This window comes from Zalophus californianus, chromosome 10 (assembly GCF_009762305.2).
Source record: "Zalophus californianus isolate mZalCal1 chromosome 10, mZalCal1.pri.v2, whole genome shotgun sequence".
NCBI classification, from domain to species: domain Eukaryota; kingdom Metazoa; phylum Chordata; class Mammalia; order Carnivora; family Otariidae; genus Zalophus; species Zalophus californianus.
Genome location: NC_045604.1, coordinates 15,911,173 through 15,933,527, shown reverse-complemented (window position 1 = coordinate 15,933,527; position 22,355 = coordinate 15,911,173). Strand labels below are relative to the sequence as shown.

General features: G+C 35.9%; 1 protein-coding gene across 1 annotated transcript in view; it reads right to left on the bottom strand.

Moving 5' to 3' along the window:
- The window catches only part of USH2A (usherin), a 717,806-nt gene that overhangs the window by 299,666 nt on the left and 395,785 nt on the right, over positions 1-22,355 (bottom strand). Inside the window, exon 37 of the mRNA XM_027612135.2 lies at positions 615-794. Coding sequence (XP_027467936.2) covers positions 615-794 — 180 coding nt within the window. The remainder of the gene's footprint in view (positions 1-614; positions 795-22,355) is intronic.

The following is a 22,355-nucleotide window of genomic DNA, read 5'->3' as shown; positions in this document are numbered from 1 at the left end:
GGGTGAAGTTGACTTCAGATCAAAATAATAATTCTAAATAAGTTAAATCAGTTACTTATACAGATAGTTAAAATAAAAATATCTGGGCTGTATCACATTTCAAGTATAAAAGTGACACTACTGAACTCTAATCATTAGGACATGGAAGTTAAAGGCATTTTTCCAGTGGTGTGAGTGGCTCTCCTTTTCTATTGCTGCACACAGCCCTTTTTTTGGCAAATGGAAAGGTATAGATATATAAGGTTCTTCAAAAAACCAGGAAGGAGAACCAAAGCTCAAACTGAAAATACAAGTTTTGGATTTAAATGAAGTCTCAAACAAAAAAAATTTTCCCACTCTTTTTAACATGCAAAGCAAGAGATACATATGTATGGTATATATCTTTGCATACACACAGTACAAGATGAAAGTGGTCTCCACAGAACAATAAAAAAATCAATAGAAGGGTCTCAACCAAACAAAACAACCACAACCCAAACAACCAGAAGTACGATTGAGCCTCTAAGTTCTAAAAAAAAAAAAAAATTAATTTTCACAATAAACGAGCACTCAGTGGAGACTTAGTAGTAGAGCATTTATATAAATCTGTGTAGCCAAGTTGTTCATAGACTTACCCCCTGGTGGCATTGCAAATGTTACAGGATCGCTCATCAAGCTGCCTTGGCTATTTGAAACATTCACTTGTACAGTATAGTTAGTAAAAGGAACCAACCCCTCGATGAGTACCCAACGGTTGGTCTCCTCACCACGGTGCATGACTTGTGTGCCATTCAGAAGAGTGTAGTTATTATCTGCTGATAAAAAAGGAAAATTTTGAAAATTAGTGTATATTTAAGAGTTCACTCATTCATCACAGTGATCAAAATAACTGAACTGTTATTCTAAGAGTAAAGCTGTTCACAAGTATCATGCATGTAAGGGAAACTTCAACACAGACATATTAATTATCCCATGATGGATTATTTACAATTGTTTGAGGGTTTTTTTTTTTCATCCTTGGATTTTATATGATGTGCAAACTGGAGGAAATCACACTTTTTCCCCCATCTAGAGTGGTTCTGGCTATAAATAGTATATTCACATTATACATGGCAGATATTTCATTTGTTATCAGTTGGGGTAATTGTTGCTTGTTTTCCTTGAGAGGTAGGTACAACGCTTTCCTATTACCTCTTTAAATCGGAATTGGCCAGAATATGCTGAAAAGCACTGTGTCTACTTTGATCAGAAGGTCTGTTTTTAGCTCCATGCCAAACCACAGAGGCTGCCTGACTGTGTACAAGGATCACCATCAATGTACTGTCACTGAGCTCCACCACCACCACCCTTCCAAAACTTGAGCAAACCCATTCTCAAGTACAGCATGTCTAAGATACAGAAAAATTCTGCTGCTCACTAATAGGGTTTGATCTCCCTCTCCCACACAAATGAATTATGTTCAAGGTTCAGAAGACTCAGAAATTAGGCTTAAAACAAGGAAAAGATTACAACTGAAAATCCTGTCCTAACATTTATTTCATTGTCTACATTCGACGCTTCCCTGAAAAGGTTACATGAGGCAAATTTTTCAGAATATTGCTGAAATTTAGTAAAATTTAGTTATTATTCCTAAAACACAGAAGAGTCACGAAGCATAGTAATATTTACCTCAAATAGCCTTTTTTCTTTGCCAAAACACTTTTACTGTATGTCCCTTTAATCCCCCCCACACAAATTCTACAAATATAGGCAAATGAATAAAAAACACACATGGTGTTAGACTTTAAGGGGAGAGCATATTTGCAATATTTCCAGATAATGATACAATCTTTATTGGTTAAATATTTAAAAATTAAAAGATGGCCACATACCAATAATGATCTTGCATTGTATGATAAACAGAATTTAATAGTTGCAATATTTACCAAAAATATCATATTTTGACACAGTTTTGTAGCAGAATATAGTACAAGGAAAAGTACATGAATTTGGTTGTCAGAAAGTTCTGCATCTGAGCCTGTCCTTATCATTCTTGAAGAGTGTGCTCTTTGTTAAGTTACTCAATATGTCTGAATCTCCTGTTTTTCATCTGTGAGCTGGGAATGATAATACTTTGATTGCAGTGTTACTGTGGAGATTAAGTGAGATCATTTCTTTACATTACCCAGCATATAACAGGTATTCATCTACAGCAACTAGGAAGTGTGACTGTTTTTGCTGTAATACAACTGATACATTCCACATAAACATTTACAACTAGCAAGTAATTAAGAATTATACACTCTGTATTTTGCTTCCTCCATAGCAATTACCTACCTGTTACATTTTCCCTCTCTCCCACCCAACATGTATATTAATCAAAATTCTAATTTTTTTCAATGAACAAAACATTAATCACATCTGTTACCACTAGGTCATTGTCCCATAAGGTTATACATCAAACTCTATAATTAATAAAGGATCAAATGATGTGAAAGAGGATCTCATATCTAATGAGCATTTTCATGAAATGTGGGTAAGGCAGACAATAACTTTAAAAAAACACAAATTTAAAAAGATACTTATAATAGCTTTGGGAAGAAGGATGTAGCTGAAAAAAAATTATTGCTGCAAAATACACAGGTATAAGTGTTTTCCATAACCAGAAGAAATCCCTAGTGTCATGCAAGAATTGATTACTCTGAACTTGAAATTGGCATAAAGGAGGGATTTATTCCCAAGGGAATAAATGGTACTTAAGGGCTGAAACATGGGGATAATAATTTCTATTCTGTTTTAGTAAAATAAAATAATGTTCACTGCTTGAGATTTAAGTTCCTAAAATGGAAATAGACACCACAGATGTCTATGTGGAACACATAATCAACAAGAAGTTCTGAAACCTCAAAAGTGGCCTCGAAAAGACATTTCCAAATGACACTCTATTAACGCTCACAGGTTCTTTGTAACTAGTCAACCTGATTAGACAGATTATTGACTCCAACTGCATGCAGAGAGCAGGCTTTGCTAGGTTCTGATAACAATATGCTCAAGATGTACAAGACATCGTTCCTGCACTCAAGAAACCTGGTTCAGGACGCCTGAGTGGCTCAGATGTTTGGGCATCTGCCTTCGGCTTGGGTCGTGATCCCAGGGTCCTGGGATCGAGTCCCGCATCGGGCTCCCTGCTCCTTGGGAGCCTGCTTCTCCTTCTGCCTCTCTCTCTCTCTCTCTCTCTCATGAATAAATAAATAAAATCTTAAAAAAAAAAAGAAAGAAACCTGGTTCAGATTTACTCTGAATCCCTGGTAAACACTGTCGAAGAAAAATTACATTATCCGCATTTGAAGACTTCAAGTTCCCATAATGTCTGAAGTAGTGTACCAGTGCACACCTTACAAAAAATTGAAGATTGCGAAATAATGATGAGGGTTCTAAAATTAAGCCAAGAGAATACAATTTTACAAATTTCAAGCCAGGTGCAAGAACAAGGAGTTAACATCTATGATTTTAATATTGGTGAGGGTTTTTTCCCTTGTATTTTGTTTGTTTCTGAAGCAAATTTCCAGCTGTAAAGCAAACACTGTTGCTAGCTTTGAAAATGGCATGGCAGGGGCAAATATATTAAATACCACTTTATTCTAAGTTTCCCAGATAACATTAATACATGGTAATTATACAATTAGTTGTAACATTAAGTTCTAGTTATAGAACAATGATTACTCAGTAATTATAAGAAGTATATAATTACTCAATAATTATGAGAAGTATGCAATTACATAACCATTTTGTTCAGCTCAAAAAAGAACTTGTGTATCTCCAGGAACCACACAGCTGAGTGAGTCCAGTGCATGCAGCTCGCATGCAGCTCCTAATCCCCGCTCACATGCAGCTCTATTCATAGGCCTAGAGCAACTGGGAGGATTTTAACCCTCGGTAAAGCTCACAAACCCCCAGATTCAAAACCAAAACCGGATCCACAGATTTGGGCTCTTTCTCCACTTTATTCTGTCTTCTCTTTCTTCCTTTGAACTTGGCTAGTTTGAGTTCTGAGATCTTGGGGGAAAATTCTTAAAATGCAAGTCCTCAGATACCCCACTCTTGAGAGGGTCTCGCTTTACTGCTTTTCACTGCATAAACTTTGTTTTCAGTGGGCTGGAAAATTCAGCCCCGTTGGTTCGGCCTTAAGAATCAGGCTAGAAAATGCTAAAATGATAAGCATTTCCTATCACAGGTGACCATTTCTGTCTGGTCACCCTTGGCGCTGACCCTATTTGTAAGTATAAGTGGACGGTGCAGGCCCAGTTAAGCTCCTGTGTTCTGGAACGACAGCTTGTCGTCACCCTGCCCCCAGGCACTGAGTTTGAAGTAGAGTTCCCCTCATCCACCTCTTTGGCTGTGGTCTGCACCACTGGGCTTTAACCTGGGGGTCACACAGGTAGGGTCGTCTACACTAGTGTTTCAGGGTCCACCTACATCAAAGTCATATGGTGATACTTCATCAAAATCCACAGAGCTGAGTTCCTGTCCAGACCTACCAAATGAGACTATTTGAAGGCAGGGCCCAGGAATCACTGGTGATTCTTCTTAAGCATGTAGAACAACACATTTTAGGGTTATTTAATCCATGTTCAAGCTAGTCTTAAAGTAATGATCAAAATTCATTCCCTCTGTTTCCCAAAATAATTAGGTCTCTTTTGACATAATGATGCTTTCAGACTCTAGCTTTGGGCTATAAAATGTTTAGTTTCTTTGTGAAATAATTCATCTTCAGAAAGTATAGAGTGGACTCTTAAACCAGATCTATCTTTACAGACTAAAAAATCTGGTAAATTGTTCTATAAGAAACATTTAAATATACATAAAATAATTTTTTAAAATGAGTAGTCATTTTGCACATCAGAGAACCATCACTTCAGGATTTCTGGTAAGTATTTCTCTCTCTCCCTTTCAATTTCACCACTGAAGATACAGGGGAAGGAGAGATCCTTTGTATATTGTCTGACATCACATATCACAAGCAAAAATAAATAAATAAATAAATAAATAAATAAATAAATAAATAAAACAATAAAACAAAAAAACAAACAGAAAAAAGAAACAAGTTTTGTGTAGATCACGTAACATTTTCAAATAAACTCTTCGATGCTGCGTCAGGCTATTCTACATTCTAAGAAGTTAATTCATTCAGTCTTAGTTTTCTACTTTATTCTGAAGAAGAAAGTGTTAAATTGGGAAACAGCCAACATAAATCTATGCCCAGCGATTTTACTTGTAAAGAACATTTTCTTAGCTTCAGATATGAAATCTTACAAAAATGTTAATAGCATTCATGCCCATTTTTTAGGGCTAAAAAATCTTACATTTAATGTTATTGGTTGAATAGCAGGATATTTTCTATACATTTTTTTAAGCAAAAACCAGTGTAAATAGATACATATGATCCAGGGATGCGTAAATGATTGCTGTCCCAGGAATATCGTCCTACAGGGTTCTCCAGATTGATATAACATAAATGGGTATCCTTTCCCATTCATGTTATAATCATTGTCACAAGAATTTTAATGCACCATATATTCTATTTTTTTTTTCCTCTGTGCTGTACTGCTCTGACCTTTTCAATATTCTATAATTTGACTGGCCGGCCATTTCAGTTCTCTCCTTTTTACAGCCTTATTAACTTGTGGAAAAGAGGTGAAATGAACAACCAATCAGAATACATAATATTGCAAAGGTCAGCGTTGTCTTGTACAGTATCATCACATACAGCAGGACTGTATGCCAGGCATTAACATCCTGATATCTTATTCATGTGACAAAGATTGTAACAAGAACAGAAAATGGCACAACATGAATCCATTCTCATGAAAAAGATTATAATGAGAAATGACAGTGAACAAACCAAACTGATTCTTGTTACCTTGTGAGGATTTTCCATGTCAGACCTGGTCCTGCTTTAAGTTAGGCTTTTTCTGAATCCAATTATACCTTAAGGTAGGAAAGGTGTTAACTAATTTCCCCACTTCTTGCTGTAAAAAAAAAATGCTATGTTTTCCTGGTATGGAGGTCTCAATTTTAGTGTTGTTCAGCTTCACCTCATTATCACAGGATTCTGCCAATCCCCAAATCAAAAGACATGGAATGACAAACCGCAGATCTGGGCAAAGTGGTGAATAAGGCCTTTAATGTGAGCTAATAATTCTAGGTCACTCTATAGCATGTGTTAATATTTAAATTACATTTATTTATTCTTTCTGAAGTTATTATTTCAAATTATTTTCCCCAAAAGGCATGTGCATCCTCCAAACTCCATTATGATCACAGATATCACCTTGGCAGAGATCTGAACGGCACTGGGTATTTGTTCCTATTTAAGTTAACATATGGTTAAAGAGACCTATTCCTGGCCTTAAATTGTTGCCAACATAGGAAATATTTATAGATGTGTACCGACGTAACCGTCTTCTCCACAGAATATTTTTAAAGAGAAAGAAATGAGTAACCTGTGAGCGACTCAGCACCCTGAGAAGGACAGTGCTCTATTAATGCATCATATTTCTTACCATTATTGTAATTACTCTAATGTGATTTTTAATTAGTTGTCCTCTAGTAAAAGCTGTGCTTCTTTGATTCCTCTTTAGAGTGGTCACTCTGCTAGAATGACAATTGTACTTCAGGGAATAAATCCATAGAATATTTCATCAACTCACCAAAAGATGCTTAAGAAACCCCTGCCCTGAGTCTTTGCTCATGCAGAGCATTAAGAGCTCTGTAAATACTGAGGATTTTTTGTTTTGTTTTGTTTTTTAATGTGTGGGCAAGACTCTTGCTAATTTTGTACAATTACTCTTCCAAATATTTAAAATATTGTTTAAAATGTCCTTTGGAGCATGGTTCCTTTTCATCAATTTTGCTTTATATACCAGTCAGGTTTTCCTAAATGGATCTCATTTTATTAACATCAGAAAAGAAGTGTGTGTGTGTGTGTGTGTGTGTGTGTGTGTGTGTGTGTGTGTGTGTGTGCAGATAGATTTCTCAAGAGTAAATTAAGAGGTTTGTTATGATTGTGGTAAAATAGGGAAGCATGGTCCATTTTCATCAACTATGTTGTACCCTGAAAAGTCAGACTTTTTTCTACTTTGATTTATATTTTCCCCATTGGACAAAGTGTTAGTTTCCCAAATGAACAAACTATTGCCATTATCTCAATCAGCCAAGAGCTATTTGGGAAAATATGCTACCATGGAAAGTGATATACAGCTTCCAGAGTAAATACTGGACATGAACACTGCTAATTGATTAGCAGAAGCTGATGTTTCCTTTTGGAATTCTAGGACAGCCTTACTAAACACACCGACCATGCTGAACTTCTAGTACTACTGTGATTAAATGCATAGCTCAACAATCATTATTGATCACTAGCAACTTATCCCCAATTTTTAACGAAATGCTTACAATTTTCTTTTCAGTTAGACATATATGCTTGAGACAGATTCTCCATTAAAGGAGAACATCAATTTCAGCTGAGAATTATATCATGTTCTGTAGTGACTTCTGCCTGCCTTATGCGCTGCCGTCACATCGTCCTGTGTTCTTGTACTAGTTATCCACTGCTGTGTAATGACATTACCACAAGCTGAGCAGCTCAGAACAACATATATCTCTTATCTCATACTTTCTGTGGGTCAGGGGTCTGGACACACTTTACTGGCTCTTATGCTTAGGATCTCAAAAGGTTGCAATCGAGGTGTTGGCTGGGACCACAGTCCCATATTAAGGCTCTCTGGGGAAGGATCACCTCCGGCTCAGGTAGTTGTTGATAGCTTTCTGTTCTTTTCAGGCTACTGGAACTGAGTGCCTCAGTTTCCTGAAGGTTATTGGCCCTCAGTTGCTAGCTGGTTGTTGCCTAGAGATTGCCCTCATTTCTTTCCGATTGGGTCTCCCCAACATGGCTGCCTGCTTTACCAAAGCCAGCAAGGGAGCTAGTCTCCCAGCAAGATGGGTTACAATCTTATGTAATGTCACAGAACTAACATCCTACCTTCTCTGCCATAGTCTATTGGATAGGGACAAGTCACAGGTTTTGACTACATGCTAGGGGAAGAGATTACACAAGTATGAGGACCAGGAGGTTGGGATAATCATATGCTATTTTAGAGTCTGTGTGTTACGGTTTCCAAACTGTAGAAATGAATCACCTTGCTGAGAAGAGAATTAGGCATAAATTGTGAACTTTCAAAAGTTTATGTTTTTTTGGAGAAGAATGGATATATTAGTATGACAGAATTACCTTTCCAGAATGCTTTTCAAAATGAAAAAAAAAAAAACTAGGAGAACAAAAATAATAGTATTAACGAAAACAGCTGAAAATCCTGGAGCAAATGTGTAAAGGAAAAGGAACAAATTAATGACATTAATTTTGAAACCTCACAACAAAAGAAGATATGGTACATTTATGCTCAGCATAGCACAGTTCCTAACTCTGCTCCTAGAGTAAGTAATAAAAACCAAGGAAAATCCTTGGAACTCTTACTAGTCTTCTCCAATCTGAAGGGAGATGAACTGAGTTGAGTCCATAGAAATAGGAAGAGTGGCCGTTCTACCGACCACTGTGCTGAGTTGGGGGAAGAAGCTGGTGTTACTAGGAGTGGGAGATGAAAATGAATAAATGGAGTGGGGTTGCTACAAGAGACATCTGATGGGATTTCAGAGGAGACTGAGAAACTAGGTCCCCTAGAATTCGACCCAATGCATTTATTCATATCTTTGAATTTGCTCCCATTCCCTCCCCTTCCTACCCCAAGGCTACAGACAAGGACATTAATCACAACACCCAGTTCTCAAAGCTTAGGTTGAGGGAGGACTAACTTGCACCAGAAAGGAAAAGAAGTGGCCATGTTCAGAACAAGACCAAAGTCTGGACAGAGCTGCCCATACAAGGCATAAGCAAAATAAATTTTAAAGAAGAAATAACATACATATAGCCAAAAGAAAAGAAACGATCCCAACATAATAAGACAAAGTAACCACACAGCTATGGGGGAGAAAAATGATGCATATTCACTAGACAATGAAAAAGAATATTGCAAAGCCCGAAAAACAAATTGGAAACCAGAAAAAAAAACATTAAGTATCTAATAAAGTTAGAAAGTTAGAAACAGATAAAAATTAAAATCAATGGCATGATAGAAAGCCTTAAGATAATCATAATCAATGCATAAGAAAAAAAATCAAAATTATAACAACAAAAGAGAAGATGATAAATATATTCAAAGAAAATGATCAGAAATATAATCAGGATTTTTTTTTTTTTAAAGCAAGGATAGCTGGAGCTCATGTGGACATTGACTACAGGGCTGCCAATTAGATGCTGCCACCTGGGGACTACAAAGCTTGATGGAATGAAACAGTAACTCAGGTCAGTCAGGGGTTCCTCTAGATGTCTCTAGAATTGTTGAGAATGCAGGAGCAGAGCTGCAATCGTCCAGGGCCACTGAGTGGTTGTGCTGCTCTGGGAGTGGGGGAGAGTGAGGCAGGGGTGGGAGGGAGGCCAAGCTTGTCTGGGCCAAGCTAATTGTGGTCTCCACACAAGTCTGACTCTCCAGCTTTCCTGACTTTTTGAAATGCTCAGTTCTCTTGTAATAATTCATTTTTGCCTTAATTAACCAGACTTGTTTCTGTTGTTTGCTACCGAGAAACCACTCATGAATTGAGAGAGGACGGAAATGATGTTCTGCATTTGTTGACATGGGTTATTTACAGGGAGTGGGATTCATTGTCGTTTTTCTATATTACATACATTTTAAGTTAGCATACATAATTTTTGAAAATCAAAAGCCCCATGAAAGAGTTAAATACGCAAGGAAAATATGTAAATTGTATTTAAATTTATAAATAAATTATAATAAAACCAGGGATCCACAAACTACAGCCTACAGGTCAAATTTGGCTAGCTTCCTGTTCTTGTAAATAAAGTTTTATTAGAACACAGACACATATTCTAGGTATTGTCATGCTATGACTGCACAACCGAGTAGTCACGGCAGAGGCCATATTGCCAGCAAGGTATAAAACATTTACTCTCTGGCCCTTTAAAGAAAAGTTTCACCTCTGCATTGAACAATGAAAGTGATTACCTCTTTAAAAATGTGCTGCCTTCCGGTACAAAGAGAGGCATTGCCAATTTCTAGATTGATTTTATTGAGTAAACTCTTTTTAAAGAATGAACACTGTATGGAGTAAACTCTTTTTAAAGAAAGAACACTGTATTGACAGAGCCCTATCTTATGCCACTGCACTATTCTGTCATCAAGGCTGTGAATAGCTTTCATTATACAGCAGTTATACATGCAAATTACTGAAAAGGGAAGAAGCAGGAAGAAAATCTGTTATAGACAGTCCCTAATTCCACATGCCCAGGAAGTTTGTAGTTGGAAATCCAAGTGCATGGCTTTGACTGCAGGGATAGCTGCTGTTCTGAAGGCTTAACAAGAGTAACTGAAGAATAATTAAGTCTCTGGATGAAAGAAGGATGGATTTGCTCTTTCAACTGCTTCTGAAGGACTTCTTTTAAACTTTGAAACTTACGTGCCTTCCAGAGGTAATTTGCGGAAAAAAACACAAAACATCCTCTTTCCTACAGATCTCGGTGAAAACAATTAAAAGGCTAAATGAGGCTGACATATTTGCTGAAAGAAGCAAATGTAGTGTTAATATTGCCTTGGAATTTATTTTAAGGAAATAATCAGATAAGTGTCCCAAATATTGCCTTATCCTAAATATAAGAAAGTGAGTTACAAAATGGTGTAATTGTGCCTTTGCAAAAATTTGGCTTAAGAACCAAGAACAGGTGGCTAGAGTCAGAGGCAAGAGAACTATAATGTGGTACCACGAGTCCCCAAATAAGCGTTCAATATGTAAAGGATCATAAGATATAAATTTGTTTGTAAAGCAAAGAGAGTTTGATATATAAATGTTGCCCTCTTGAGCAACAACTTAATCAATTTTGCTCTCTAATTTAAAGTTGAACTGTTTTTCTCTTTTAAATCCCTCGATGGTGGCTTTCCAGCCTGGATAATTATGGAAATGTAAAGAACCAGCTTGAATCCCTTCAAAGGCATTTTATTCACCTTAACTGTTTTCTTATTAACCTAGTTAGTGTGCTTAAGTTCTAAAATAAATGAGTGAAAACAGGTAACGTCTCTGTCATGAGAAGTAGTTAATCACTTACTTAATGTAGCCTAAGAATGCAGTTTACAGACATCAGTATTAATTCGTATTTTTAAAAGGAAGAATAAAGTTAAAGCTAACTTTATGTTAAGAAAAATACTGAAAAATTGGGAGAGCTTATTAACAATGTTATAGTTACATATTTTAAGTCTTGACCTTTTAATCTCTGCTCATTCTGCAGGCTTCCATCATCAGTATACAAATGAAAATTATTATCTGCTTTTTAAACATGTTCATAAGTCATAGGTGCCAATAAGAATAGTCAGTTCTTCGCGTTGATGATCAGAAAGAAACTGGCTAAAAAAGCAGACCTGGGAATCTCCAATCCATAATCAAATATCTAGATTGATTGTGTCACTTGCACTTGTATTGATTTCAATTGGAGTAGCTCACCCAAGGGAATAATAAAAATGTGGAATAAAACTGATTTATGAGAACAAAATAAATCCTTTTGTGAGTGGTAATGAATTGGTACTATTTAACCCTTTCAATCACAGAGTGAAAAAACTATTTATTTTTTAAGAATGCTGAGCTAGCCAAAAGAAGTCATATCAGAAATGCCAATACTGCCAAGTGCCATTACACTAAGTTGTAATGTCAAGAAAGAAATGGTGCTCTAAACTTGATGGAAGGCGTCATTTGACATACGACATACTTTTAGCTTTCCTGGGCCAACTTCTATGTGTCATCACAAATGATGGACCCGGAGATCCAAAGTATTATGGAATCACTCAATAAATGTTTATTGTACTTATTTACATGATTCATAAGACAGTTGAGAAGAACAAAATATGGTAGCTCAGTAGCTACATTTGATTTTTTCCCTTAATGTAGATGCTCTTTATTTTACTCAAAATTTTGTATGTAACAATTAAATCAAGGGTTGTCTCGAGGATAACAGGAATATCCTGGAGAGACAGCTTTCAGTGTGATTGAGGCACATACAAATATTAGCCTTAAAAAATATTAAAGGACCTAAAAAAATGAGATGATTTGTGCATAGACCCAGAGCAACTGTTTGATTATCTATTCAGCCAACCAGCCAACCCGTTGATTTAATGAGAAAAAACATCACTTACCTCATGTTCTCTGAAATCCAGTAGACAACATATTCCCAGTAGCTTGGCACTGGCTTAACTTTTCACTTTTCACAGAAGATGCTGACACCTTTTACACATGTTCTGAGCCTGAGCTGTCATATGCAATAGCCACTATCCATATGTGGCTATTGAGCACCAGAAACATGGCTAGAGTGGTTACAAAACTGAATTTCTTTCTTTTCTTTTTTTTTTTAAGACTTTATTTATTTATTTGACACAGAGAGACACAGCGTGATAGGGAACACATGTAGGGGGAGTGGGAGAGGGAGAAGAAGGCCTCCTGCCGAGCAGGGAGCCCGATGCAGGGCTCGATCCCAGGACCCTGGGATCATGACCTGAGCTGAAGGCAGACGCTTAACTGACTGAGCCACCCAGGTGCCCCACGGAACCGAATTTCTAATTTTATTTAATTTTAGTTAAGTTGAATTAAAAACTGACAAGTGATTTATAGTTGCTAGAAAATTTTTAAATTATGTTGGTATGGGAATCTACTTTTTTAATTGAAAATGTTATGAAAACTAAATATAGATCAACTATTTCTGATCAAGATTATCATTTGAATTGCAGTATCCTTTAAGTGTAAAATATACACATAAACTTAGTATGAGAAAAAGAACATGCAATCTCATTATTAACTTTAAGATTTGATTACCTGTTGAAATGATAATATTTTGGGTATATTTGTTCAAATAAGATAGACTACTAAGTTAATTTCAGCTGTTCCTTTTTACTTTTTAAACGTGTATTAAAAATTCAAAATTACATGCATAGCGCACTTTGTATGCCTATTGGACAGCCCTGCTGTGATATGCGAAAGGGAAAACAAGAATGCACACTTAATATGCAGGTTCATTTTCATCTTAAATCGATGAAAGGAAACTTTCTTCCAAGATCTGCCTAAATATAATATTCACACAAAATGAAGGTGAAACTCTTATTCATAGAATGCACAGATTCTGTTAAATACGTTGCATTTAATTCATAGTCCTGAGAAAGCTAATTTCAGAACTATGTGGAAGGGATTGCTGTAAGAAGGAGTGAGTTGATTTGTTATCAGTTCTGTCAATGTGGCTTGTACTGTCATGGTGTTTAATGAAAGTATATAAAGGTACCTTTATTTATCCTCTCTGGCATAAAAAGGCTTTTAAAAAAATTAATACATTTTACTATTTACAATGAAGCATAATTTAATTCAGTTTGATGGTACCATAATTATTATAGCATAATAATTTTTCTAATATGATAACTTTTGCATGCCTGCCATACCAAGTAAATCATTAGACAGGAAACAGAGAGTACAAATCAAAAAAGATATTAAGAAACTCTATTATGATAAAGGAATAAATTATTAGGGAAAAGGGAAAGTGAATCACTTTAAGTTTAAGGGATTCAAGTAAAAGCAAGAAGATAATAAACAGTAATTGCAATCGGTTAGGCTTTTGAAAGAAGTCAAGGCCCAAGATGTTTAACTCCCCATGCTTAATGAAGTCCAGTCTTTTGTTCCCAAGTTCACTTGAGATTTGGAGTTTTAGGGTTTATTGCCTCCTAAAATCTTCCAATAGTTTTGCTGTAAGATGACACGTGCTACAAACTCCCTCCTCTTTTTTTTTCCTTTCGCTGTCATTCATTCCTTCTTTGTCTGATTATAAAAGAAATATATGTTTATTGTAAATTTTAAGACTACATCAGACACTACGAAGAGAAAAACTAAAATTACCCAAAATTTTAAGATAATCATTGTCACCTTGTTAATATTTTGGTGTATTTTAGTATGTATCCTTTCATATTTTTATACACACATATATATATAATTACATTTTACACTTCCAAAATTTTATAGTATTGTTTTGTAGCTGCAATCCTGCATATTTATCAACAAATGCACATCTGCATAATCTTTAAAATGAATTCACCACAATGTGGTTAATCCACATAGCTGGACATTTAGGAACACCCCTTTCAAGTTTCGTTATGCAAATAAACTTTTCCAGGAATGTGACTTTACAGATATTTTTGTGTGCCTATTTCTTTTTTTAAAAAAGATTTTATTTATTTATTCATGAGAGACAGAGAGAGAGAGAGTGAGGGAAGCAGAGGGAGAAGCAGGCTCCCTGCTGAGCAGGGAGCCCGATGTGGGACTCGATCCCAGGACCCTGGAATCATGACCTGAGCCGAAGGCAGATGCTTAACCATCTGAGCCACCCAGGCACCCTGTGCCTAATTATTTCTATTAAACAATTCCAAGAAGAGGAATTGCTGATTTTCTCAATTGGTACAATGGATACAAATATGTTAAACCTTTTATATTTACTTTATAAGCTTATTTTAATTTTCTCAAGTGAATTTCTGGAAACAGAAAATTAGTCAAAGTTTGGTTGTGGTTTACCTGAAATAATCATACTGTATGGATTATATTTGTGATTGGAACTTAAATTAAAGCCCTTTTTGTTCACAGTAAAAGCATCCATCTTGTCTGTCAGTATGTTATATACATCTAAATTCCCATAACTGAGTGCGCTGGACTCACAGAATGTAAAGACCTCTGTCTTTTCTGTCTTAATAGAGCTGGAAAAATGAACTCAGAGATTTATAAATGTTTAAAGAAAGTATTGGTAAAAATGGCATATTTTAAAACACAGATGTGATACCAGTAATGATTCTTTTAATATTACACTAAAAATAAACAAACACAATCACGAAAAAGTAAATTAAAAAAAAAAGCAGAATACCTGGACATAACCCTAAGAAGAAATATAGGGTCTTTATGAAAAAAATGACAGAATTTTATTGTGAGATATAAAAGACCTAAATAAATGGAATCATAACACATTTCTGGATGAGAAATATTAGAAGATGAGAAATATTAGAAGATGTAATGAATTAACTTATAAGAAGATAAGTCCATTAAAAATCTCAGTGGCATTTTTTTCAACTCAATTTAGTGTTCAGTTGGAAAAATATACATGTAAGAACTAGGACCTTTTAACAAAAATGAGTAATAAGCTGCAGGGAGAAGAGGGGAACTATAAGATACAAAGGTATTTTCTAAATATTTAAAATGTTGAAAGCACAAAGATTAAATTGTCATAGTGATGATTCAAAGAGAAATGGAGATATGAAAGAAGGAATAAAGAGCCCAGAAATTAGCACCATCATACATATGAATTTAAATCTCTGATAAATGTAACAAAGTTAAACAGCGTAATGTTTTAATGCTGGATAGAGAAAAAAATATTTTTATAAAAATAAGCAGATTTCATTATCAAAAATATAAAACAATATTTCCTGTTTCATTAATTTCATTTATTTATTTTAGAGGGAGAGAGCATGTGAGAGCACAAGCAGGGGAGGGAGAGAATATCAAGCAGACTCTTCACTGAGTGCAGAGCCCTATGTAGGACTTGATCCCACAACCCTGAGATCATGACCTGAGCTGAAATCAAGAGACGGATGCCCAGCTGAGCCACCTAGGCGTCCCTAAAACACATAAACACACCAAAAAGACAAAGTGAACTTTTGACATTCTAATGACTAATAATTACTATTCATAATATTTAAGCTTCCATACAAATAAAAAACGAATTTAAAAACCTCCAAAATCTCCTGAGTAAAGTGTGTGAACAAGAAAGACAAACAAACAATAATAAACATATGGAATATGTTTGAGCTCAACAGAAACAAAAGAAATGCAAATGAAAGCAACCTATCATTTTTACCTATCAAATTACTATAATTACAGAAAGATAAACATATGTGTATACTGCTAGGGGACATGAAATTGATATGATTTTTTTAAGACCTTATTTATTTGAGAGAGGGGGTGCAGCAGAGGCAGAGGGAGAAGCAGGCTTCCTGCGGAGCAGGGAGCTGGATGCGGGGCTGGATTCCAGAACTCCGAGATCATGACCTGAGCTAAAGGCAGATGCTTAACTGACTGAGCCACCCAGGCACCCCGATACGATTTTTCTTGAAAGCATTTTTCTAATGTCTATCAAGAGTCTTAAAAAATATTACCAATCTTTAATTTAACAATTCTTTTTAAGCAATATATATTAAGGATATATGTAGAACTATATGTTAATAATAAACATTCTAATAGTAAAAATAATAAACTTAAACATGCAATAACAATGAAATGGCTAATACATTTTGGTATAGCCATACCAGTGATATTATGTACTTACTGGGAATGCTTTTTATGGGTGCTTTTTATGTGATATGAGAAATACTCATGATACAATGTTAAATGAGTAAAGTAGGATACAAAATGTGGCAAGATCTCAAATATATTATGTATATGCATACAGGTATATATACACGTATGTATGTATATCCCCATAGGAAAAAAGACTGGATGCCAACCAAATGAAAATATAATTAATTTATAATTAGTACTATTTTGACAAAAATATTTCTGAAGAGAACAAAATATTCCAATCTAAGCCTACAGTTACTAAGCTTAAGTAATATCCATCTGTATAACAACTCAAAAAATATTGATAATCCTTTGTAATTATATTGCATTTCTATGCCAAAATGCTTAAAACATCCTGCAGGATGCCTCATGAAGTAGCTCCTGCTTAGCTCTTACCAGTCTGATGACATTCTGTTCCTCAACCACTCTGTCCCAGTCACACTGGCCTTACTTCATTTTCTCAAATTCTCCAAAATTTTACCTTCTTTACATCCTTCACAAATACCATTTTCTCTGGAATCCTCTTTCCTATATTCTTCCCCTGAATTAGTGCTTAGATGTTACCTTAAATATCATCTGCTGAAAAGGTCTTTCCTGATCCTCCAATTTATACCAAGTTCCCTCTTATGCAATCTTAGTGACATATCCTTTCACTTTAATGCTTTTTCAAGTTTGCAATTTTATATTTTTATGTGATTATTTGTGAGTTTCTCCCATTATAAACCATAACCCCTTTCTGTGCAGGACCTTGTCTCCTTAGTTCACACTATAACCTAGTACCTATCATAATTTCTGTCTTGCTCCATAAAAACTAGATACGTGTTTGTGGCATGAACAAATTAATGAATAAATGAACAAATATGTAAATTTAATTCTAGTATTTTAGATATGTGCTCCTCGGGTATAAAAGTCCTTTTGATATCTCCCCAAAGGAGTATGACCACAAAAAAATGAGTAAGATTTACATGCAAACGTATTTACAAACAAAGAAAGCATATTCTCAGAAAACTATATAAACTCATTGTGCTTTCTTAAATAGTCTGCTAACATCCTTAGATTCTGTTTTTTTGGATTGAGTGAAGTAACTCATTGATCTAATAACTTCACACAAAAAGTTGGGAAATATTAGTTCTCACTGGGCTGTTCTTAGTATACAGCATGATGATTTCAGAGTCATCTAAGAATACTTTCTAAGGAGCCAAACATAAGGTTTGTGATCCTTGTAACACTCTAACCCACCATCATGGAAGGGGTCCACCCTGTGACCCACCCCACAGAAGTAGCCCAGCTGTAGGATTCTGTCTCAGAGGCTGGTCCAAGAGGGCTAGATTTTTTTCTATTTCTCTATATGGTCCACTCTTCCTTTTCCTTCTAATATTAATTGATAGCTGACACTTATCTATCAAAAGCCTCTTTATCCAATATCCACATAATTAGGTATAATGGTTTTATTTTCAGTTTAGAAATATCTGAAACCAAGTATAATAATGTGATTTATTCAACAAACACTAAACACTTGCCATGACAAAAAGCATACAAAACCCACACCTGACAGGTATATTAGTGGTATACAATATCGCTTCAAAATATTATATATCTGCCCCACGGCTGGTGTCTTCTGGCAAACCTCACTGTGTGTACTAGAAACCCCAAACTCAGCCATGGTGTGAGTTCGAAAATGGTTTGAGCGTTTGTACATGCTTTAAAGACTCCCATTTGATTTAAAAAACAAAACCCATTCAAAAGTCTTCCACAAACCAAAGTAAAATACTTTGGGGGGTGATCTGCTGATGAACAGTCTCCTTTTATGAAGCAGGAGAATGGAGAGACTCCCACACAGAGATGCTCCAGCAAGGTTTAAAACAAGAGCTTCAGCAGCGAGAACAGAGACCCGGTGTTCTCTCGTTCTCTCCTGCCTCTGTGGACTCCACTCCCCGCCGCTGTGCAGCCCAGGACTGGGATTTGCCTTTCATCATTATATCGCCGCTTCAACAGACACAACAGCGTAGAGTTTGCACTTGTTCATTATGTCAAGAAAATAGCCAATTAGATATGAGACACAAATTCAATAAGCTGCTGTGTGAGTGTTGAGAGCAGATGAGTTCTTAAGTAATTTTGATAAATTAATGCTTAACTCCATTCTTGTGGAAGAATATCTCCTAATTACATATTTCTATAGCTTTATTGGCCATGACATGATATACAATCAGAGGTGTCAATATATTCAGTGAGTATGTATTCTATAGCCAAACGTTTGAAATGACATACATCTTATTATTGCCCATTCATATTTTCACCAACAATGCAGCAATGATTTTTTTAACTACAAGTAAAATGTTTTTTTTGTTTGTTTGTTTTTATTTCCCATGCATTTCTACTTGTATTTACACCCCTAGATATGTGCTGGAACTTTATGCAAAAGTCTATTAACAGGAATTTCTTTTTTTGCAGAAGAGAAATTTGCTTCCCAAAGAAACAGGGAGAAAGTAATTTTTTCTGTTTTCCCTGTGTTCTTACTGGTCTTCATATTAATCCCGGCTTCGAGCACCAGCTTTTTCCCTAGCTGTCGTTCCTAACATATCTGGTGTTAATTTTAAAACATTAAAAATGGTCAGGGAGAGAGGTCCAGAGTTATTATCAATAGCTAGAGAACTCCCTAACATGACACTCATTTAATTTCTTCCGGGTCTCTCAAAGAAATTGTATGATCAATAATCACCTAATGTGAAAAAACCCATAGTATAATGCCTTTTACAGGTCTGTGCTGGATGAGTATTTATGTAGGAAATACTAGTACCTGCTACTTTAGACTTTCACTGAGTTTCAGTTTTCATGTATTGGGTATTTATTTAATAAAATGTGGTAGAGTCGTACTTTCTCTGGCCTGTCCTTCTGGAAACATGGGGAAGCAGGTAAGTGGTCCTGCAAAAAAGTGGACCAACCACTGGCCACGTTCGTCTGCTTATTCAGCAACCAGGGAGACATTATGTTCCCTTTGTTCCGCCACTGTTCTCTCCCTCCCACAAAATACACTTTATAAGATCTCAGGCGAGCTCACTCCTGCTGCCTGACCCTCTAACTCATTACGGGGAAATGAATTCAAATTGCCTGAAAAGAAGCTGCCTCTTTTATCTTCCCACTGACTGACAAGCAACTACAAAGTTCTCCAACGGGATTCCAAGTTACAAGCTGTACTGCATCATTGCAACCATTCCCCCACTGGCGGGTTTTCCCAGAGGGCAGCGTGTCAGGGATACTGCATTGCTTGCAAGCACAGCTCGGAGAGTGCACATTTCCCTCCACACTAAAAACCTAGCATCAGGGACTATAAAACAAAGCTGTCCCTTTCCTAACAGCATTAGCCTTCCCACAGACTCCTTGGAAGTCTAAGGGGTTCCCACATATAATTATTTTCTTTACCTTCTCAAGAAAACAAATGCTTATCTTTTTTTCCCCCTTATAATTTTTATAAAACAGTTTATTCTGGGAAGAAAGGCACTCAGAGAATCAGATTGTGTGCAAAAGTCTCTGAATTGCTCTACGTAACCTTGAAGAATGGACTGCGTTTTTGTGGTTTTTTGAATTTTTTTTTTTTTTTAGAGATTAATAATGTTTGAATGTACTGACAATCTAAAGCATTATTTCTGGTGACCAGCAACTCCTGGAGAAGGTAAGCCTTTTCTGGGTGCTGGTATTTTAACGTGGTTAAAAATATGCATTCATCTGGTTTAAACCCAACAGTACTTTGTTCACTCGAGAAGTTTTGGTTCTTCTTTACTTGCTTTTCTTTCTAGCTGGGAATATATGCTAAGGAGCAAACTACTTGATACTGATAGTGGAACGAGATACTGATCCCAATTATAAAAGGAAGAAAAGTTTATGCTTGGAGAACCATGAAGGGGGGTGGGCAATCATATTTATATCTATCTAGTTTCTCCATGTAGAAAAATCCTATTCTGTCTTTAAATTACCCCCATCCCTCACTTCCAGGTGTTACCAGAGAGGGAAAACTTCAGGCCCCTGTTCTCTGTCGTCTAACTTCAACAACCCAGTATCTTCTACCCCTCAGTCCTTCCCTAACATGGTCTTTATGGTCTCAATCATAGAGAGTCCCATTTGCTTCTCTGACCAAGCCTGTTTAGTTTCCTTATTTGTTCTGCAATATCCTCAGTACTTTTGTTTGTGTGATGACCACTGGCAACTACTGGAAAAAGAAACCCAGGCGAAACATGACAAGGAAAATTTAACATTACACACAACACCAAAAGAGTTCTGGATAATCACTGAAATTTACATCAAGCCCCTTTATCCTCCTATAAGCTTCTACCTTAGCGTTTCTGACTCACCCTCAGATCTTTCCCTTCCTGGCAGAACCAGCTGTGATTACTCCAAAGGACTCTGCTTCGGAATCCTCTGCTTTTATTAGTTCTTTATGTTAAAGACATTTATTGCAAGAATAATATTTATGTATTGTAGAGAATTTAAAACTTAAGGAAAAAGGAAAAATGAAGTTTAAACCACCAGAGATAACACCGGTGTGGGTGTGGGTGTGTATATTATTTCTAAATTTCCATTTCCCTTTTTAAAGTCTTCAAAACTAATTATGTTGTTTTTTCTTCAGGGCCATTTGTTCTTTCAAGCAAAAAAAAAGCACCTGGTAATGCTAATTTCATTATTTGCTCTCCATTTTTTCTTCTTTCTTCCTCCCTCCCTCCCTCCCTTCCTTCCTTCCTTCCTTTTCCATCCCTTCCCTATCCTTTTCTTCCATTCTTTCTTTTTAAGATTCCTTCCTGGTTGAAAGTAACTACACTGGGAAAAAAAAAATCTCCTAAAACCTATTCCTTGCACGTTTCTATATTGAGGAAGAAAAAATTTCAGGAATCAATAGAATGACTCGATTTTTAACAGTATGCATTTATCATATCACTTTATTTATTTATTATTACTAAAATGATATTTCCCTTTGCTAATGCTGAAGGGTCATTTTCATTACTCTCTGCGCCCCCCCCCCCCGAGTAATCCACGTTCTCTCTTTCTCAAATACTTTCATTCCATGCCACAACACAAAAGTAGAGGATTAGGCGAAGGAGGCACTTAGAGACAAAAACTAAGCCGCCATTCAGGTTTTCAGGGCAGGTGAGGGTTAACAGTGCACAGAGGACTCAGCAATTAGCACACCCTAGTGCTTTGCCTTAGAAACTAAGACAAAAAACAATCTCTCAGGTTATCAAGCAAGGAAGATCACTTCCCAAGTCATTCAAAAGGGAGGATAATGAAGAATTAAACTATTCACAGAGGACTCTGCAATAACTGCTTAAGAAAAAGAGCCGGAAATGGTATTGTCTATTAAGAATAGGAAAAGTGTAACGAATCTAAAGAATCTAGTTTAGTAGTAAAGAGGCTGGCGTTTGGGGAGGTATTCTATAGGCCCTCAGGTTTTCTTTTTCTCTTAATAACACTGTTTTCTCTTTTCCTTCTGGACCATTAGATAGTTTTACAATATTTATAGTTGAAAATCTTTTTGAAACTTCATAAAATAATTATATAAACATAAATTCTCAACGCACGTTATTTTTACCTACCAGATCAAAAAATTTATAATTTTATAAACAATGTCATCTAAGCTACATTTCTACTACTGTGCTGTCAGTCATTTTTGTTTTTCTTCCTAAATTTACACACTTCCTTTATTTTAAAAGAATCCCACACTCAATATGTTTCATAAGGAACTTTATAACCTGTTACTTATGAATGAAATTTTTAGTTAATGTATATATATGAAGAGAAAAAAAGTCCTGAAGATGTTGTAAACTGATGCGTGGGCGTTTCCTCTTCACCTGTGCAAGGTAAATGAGGCGCTCTTGAGAGCCATT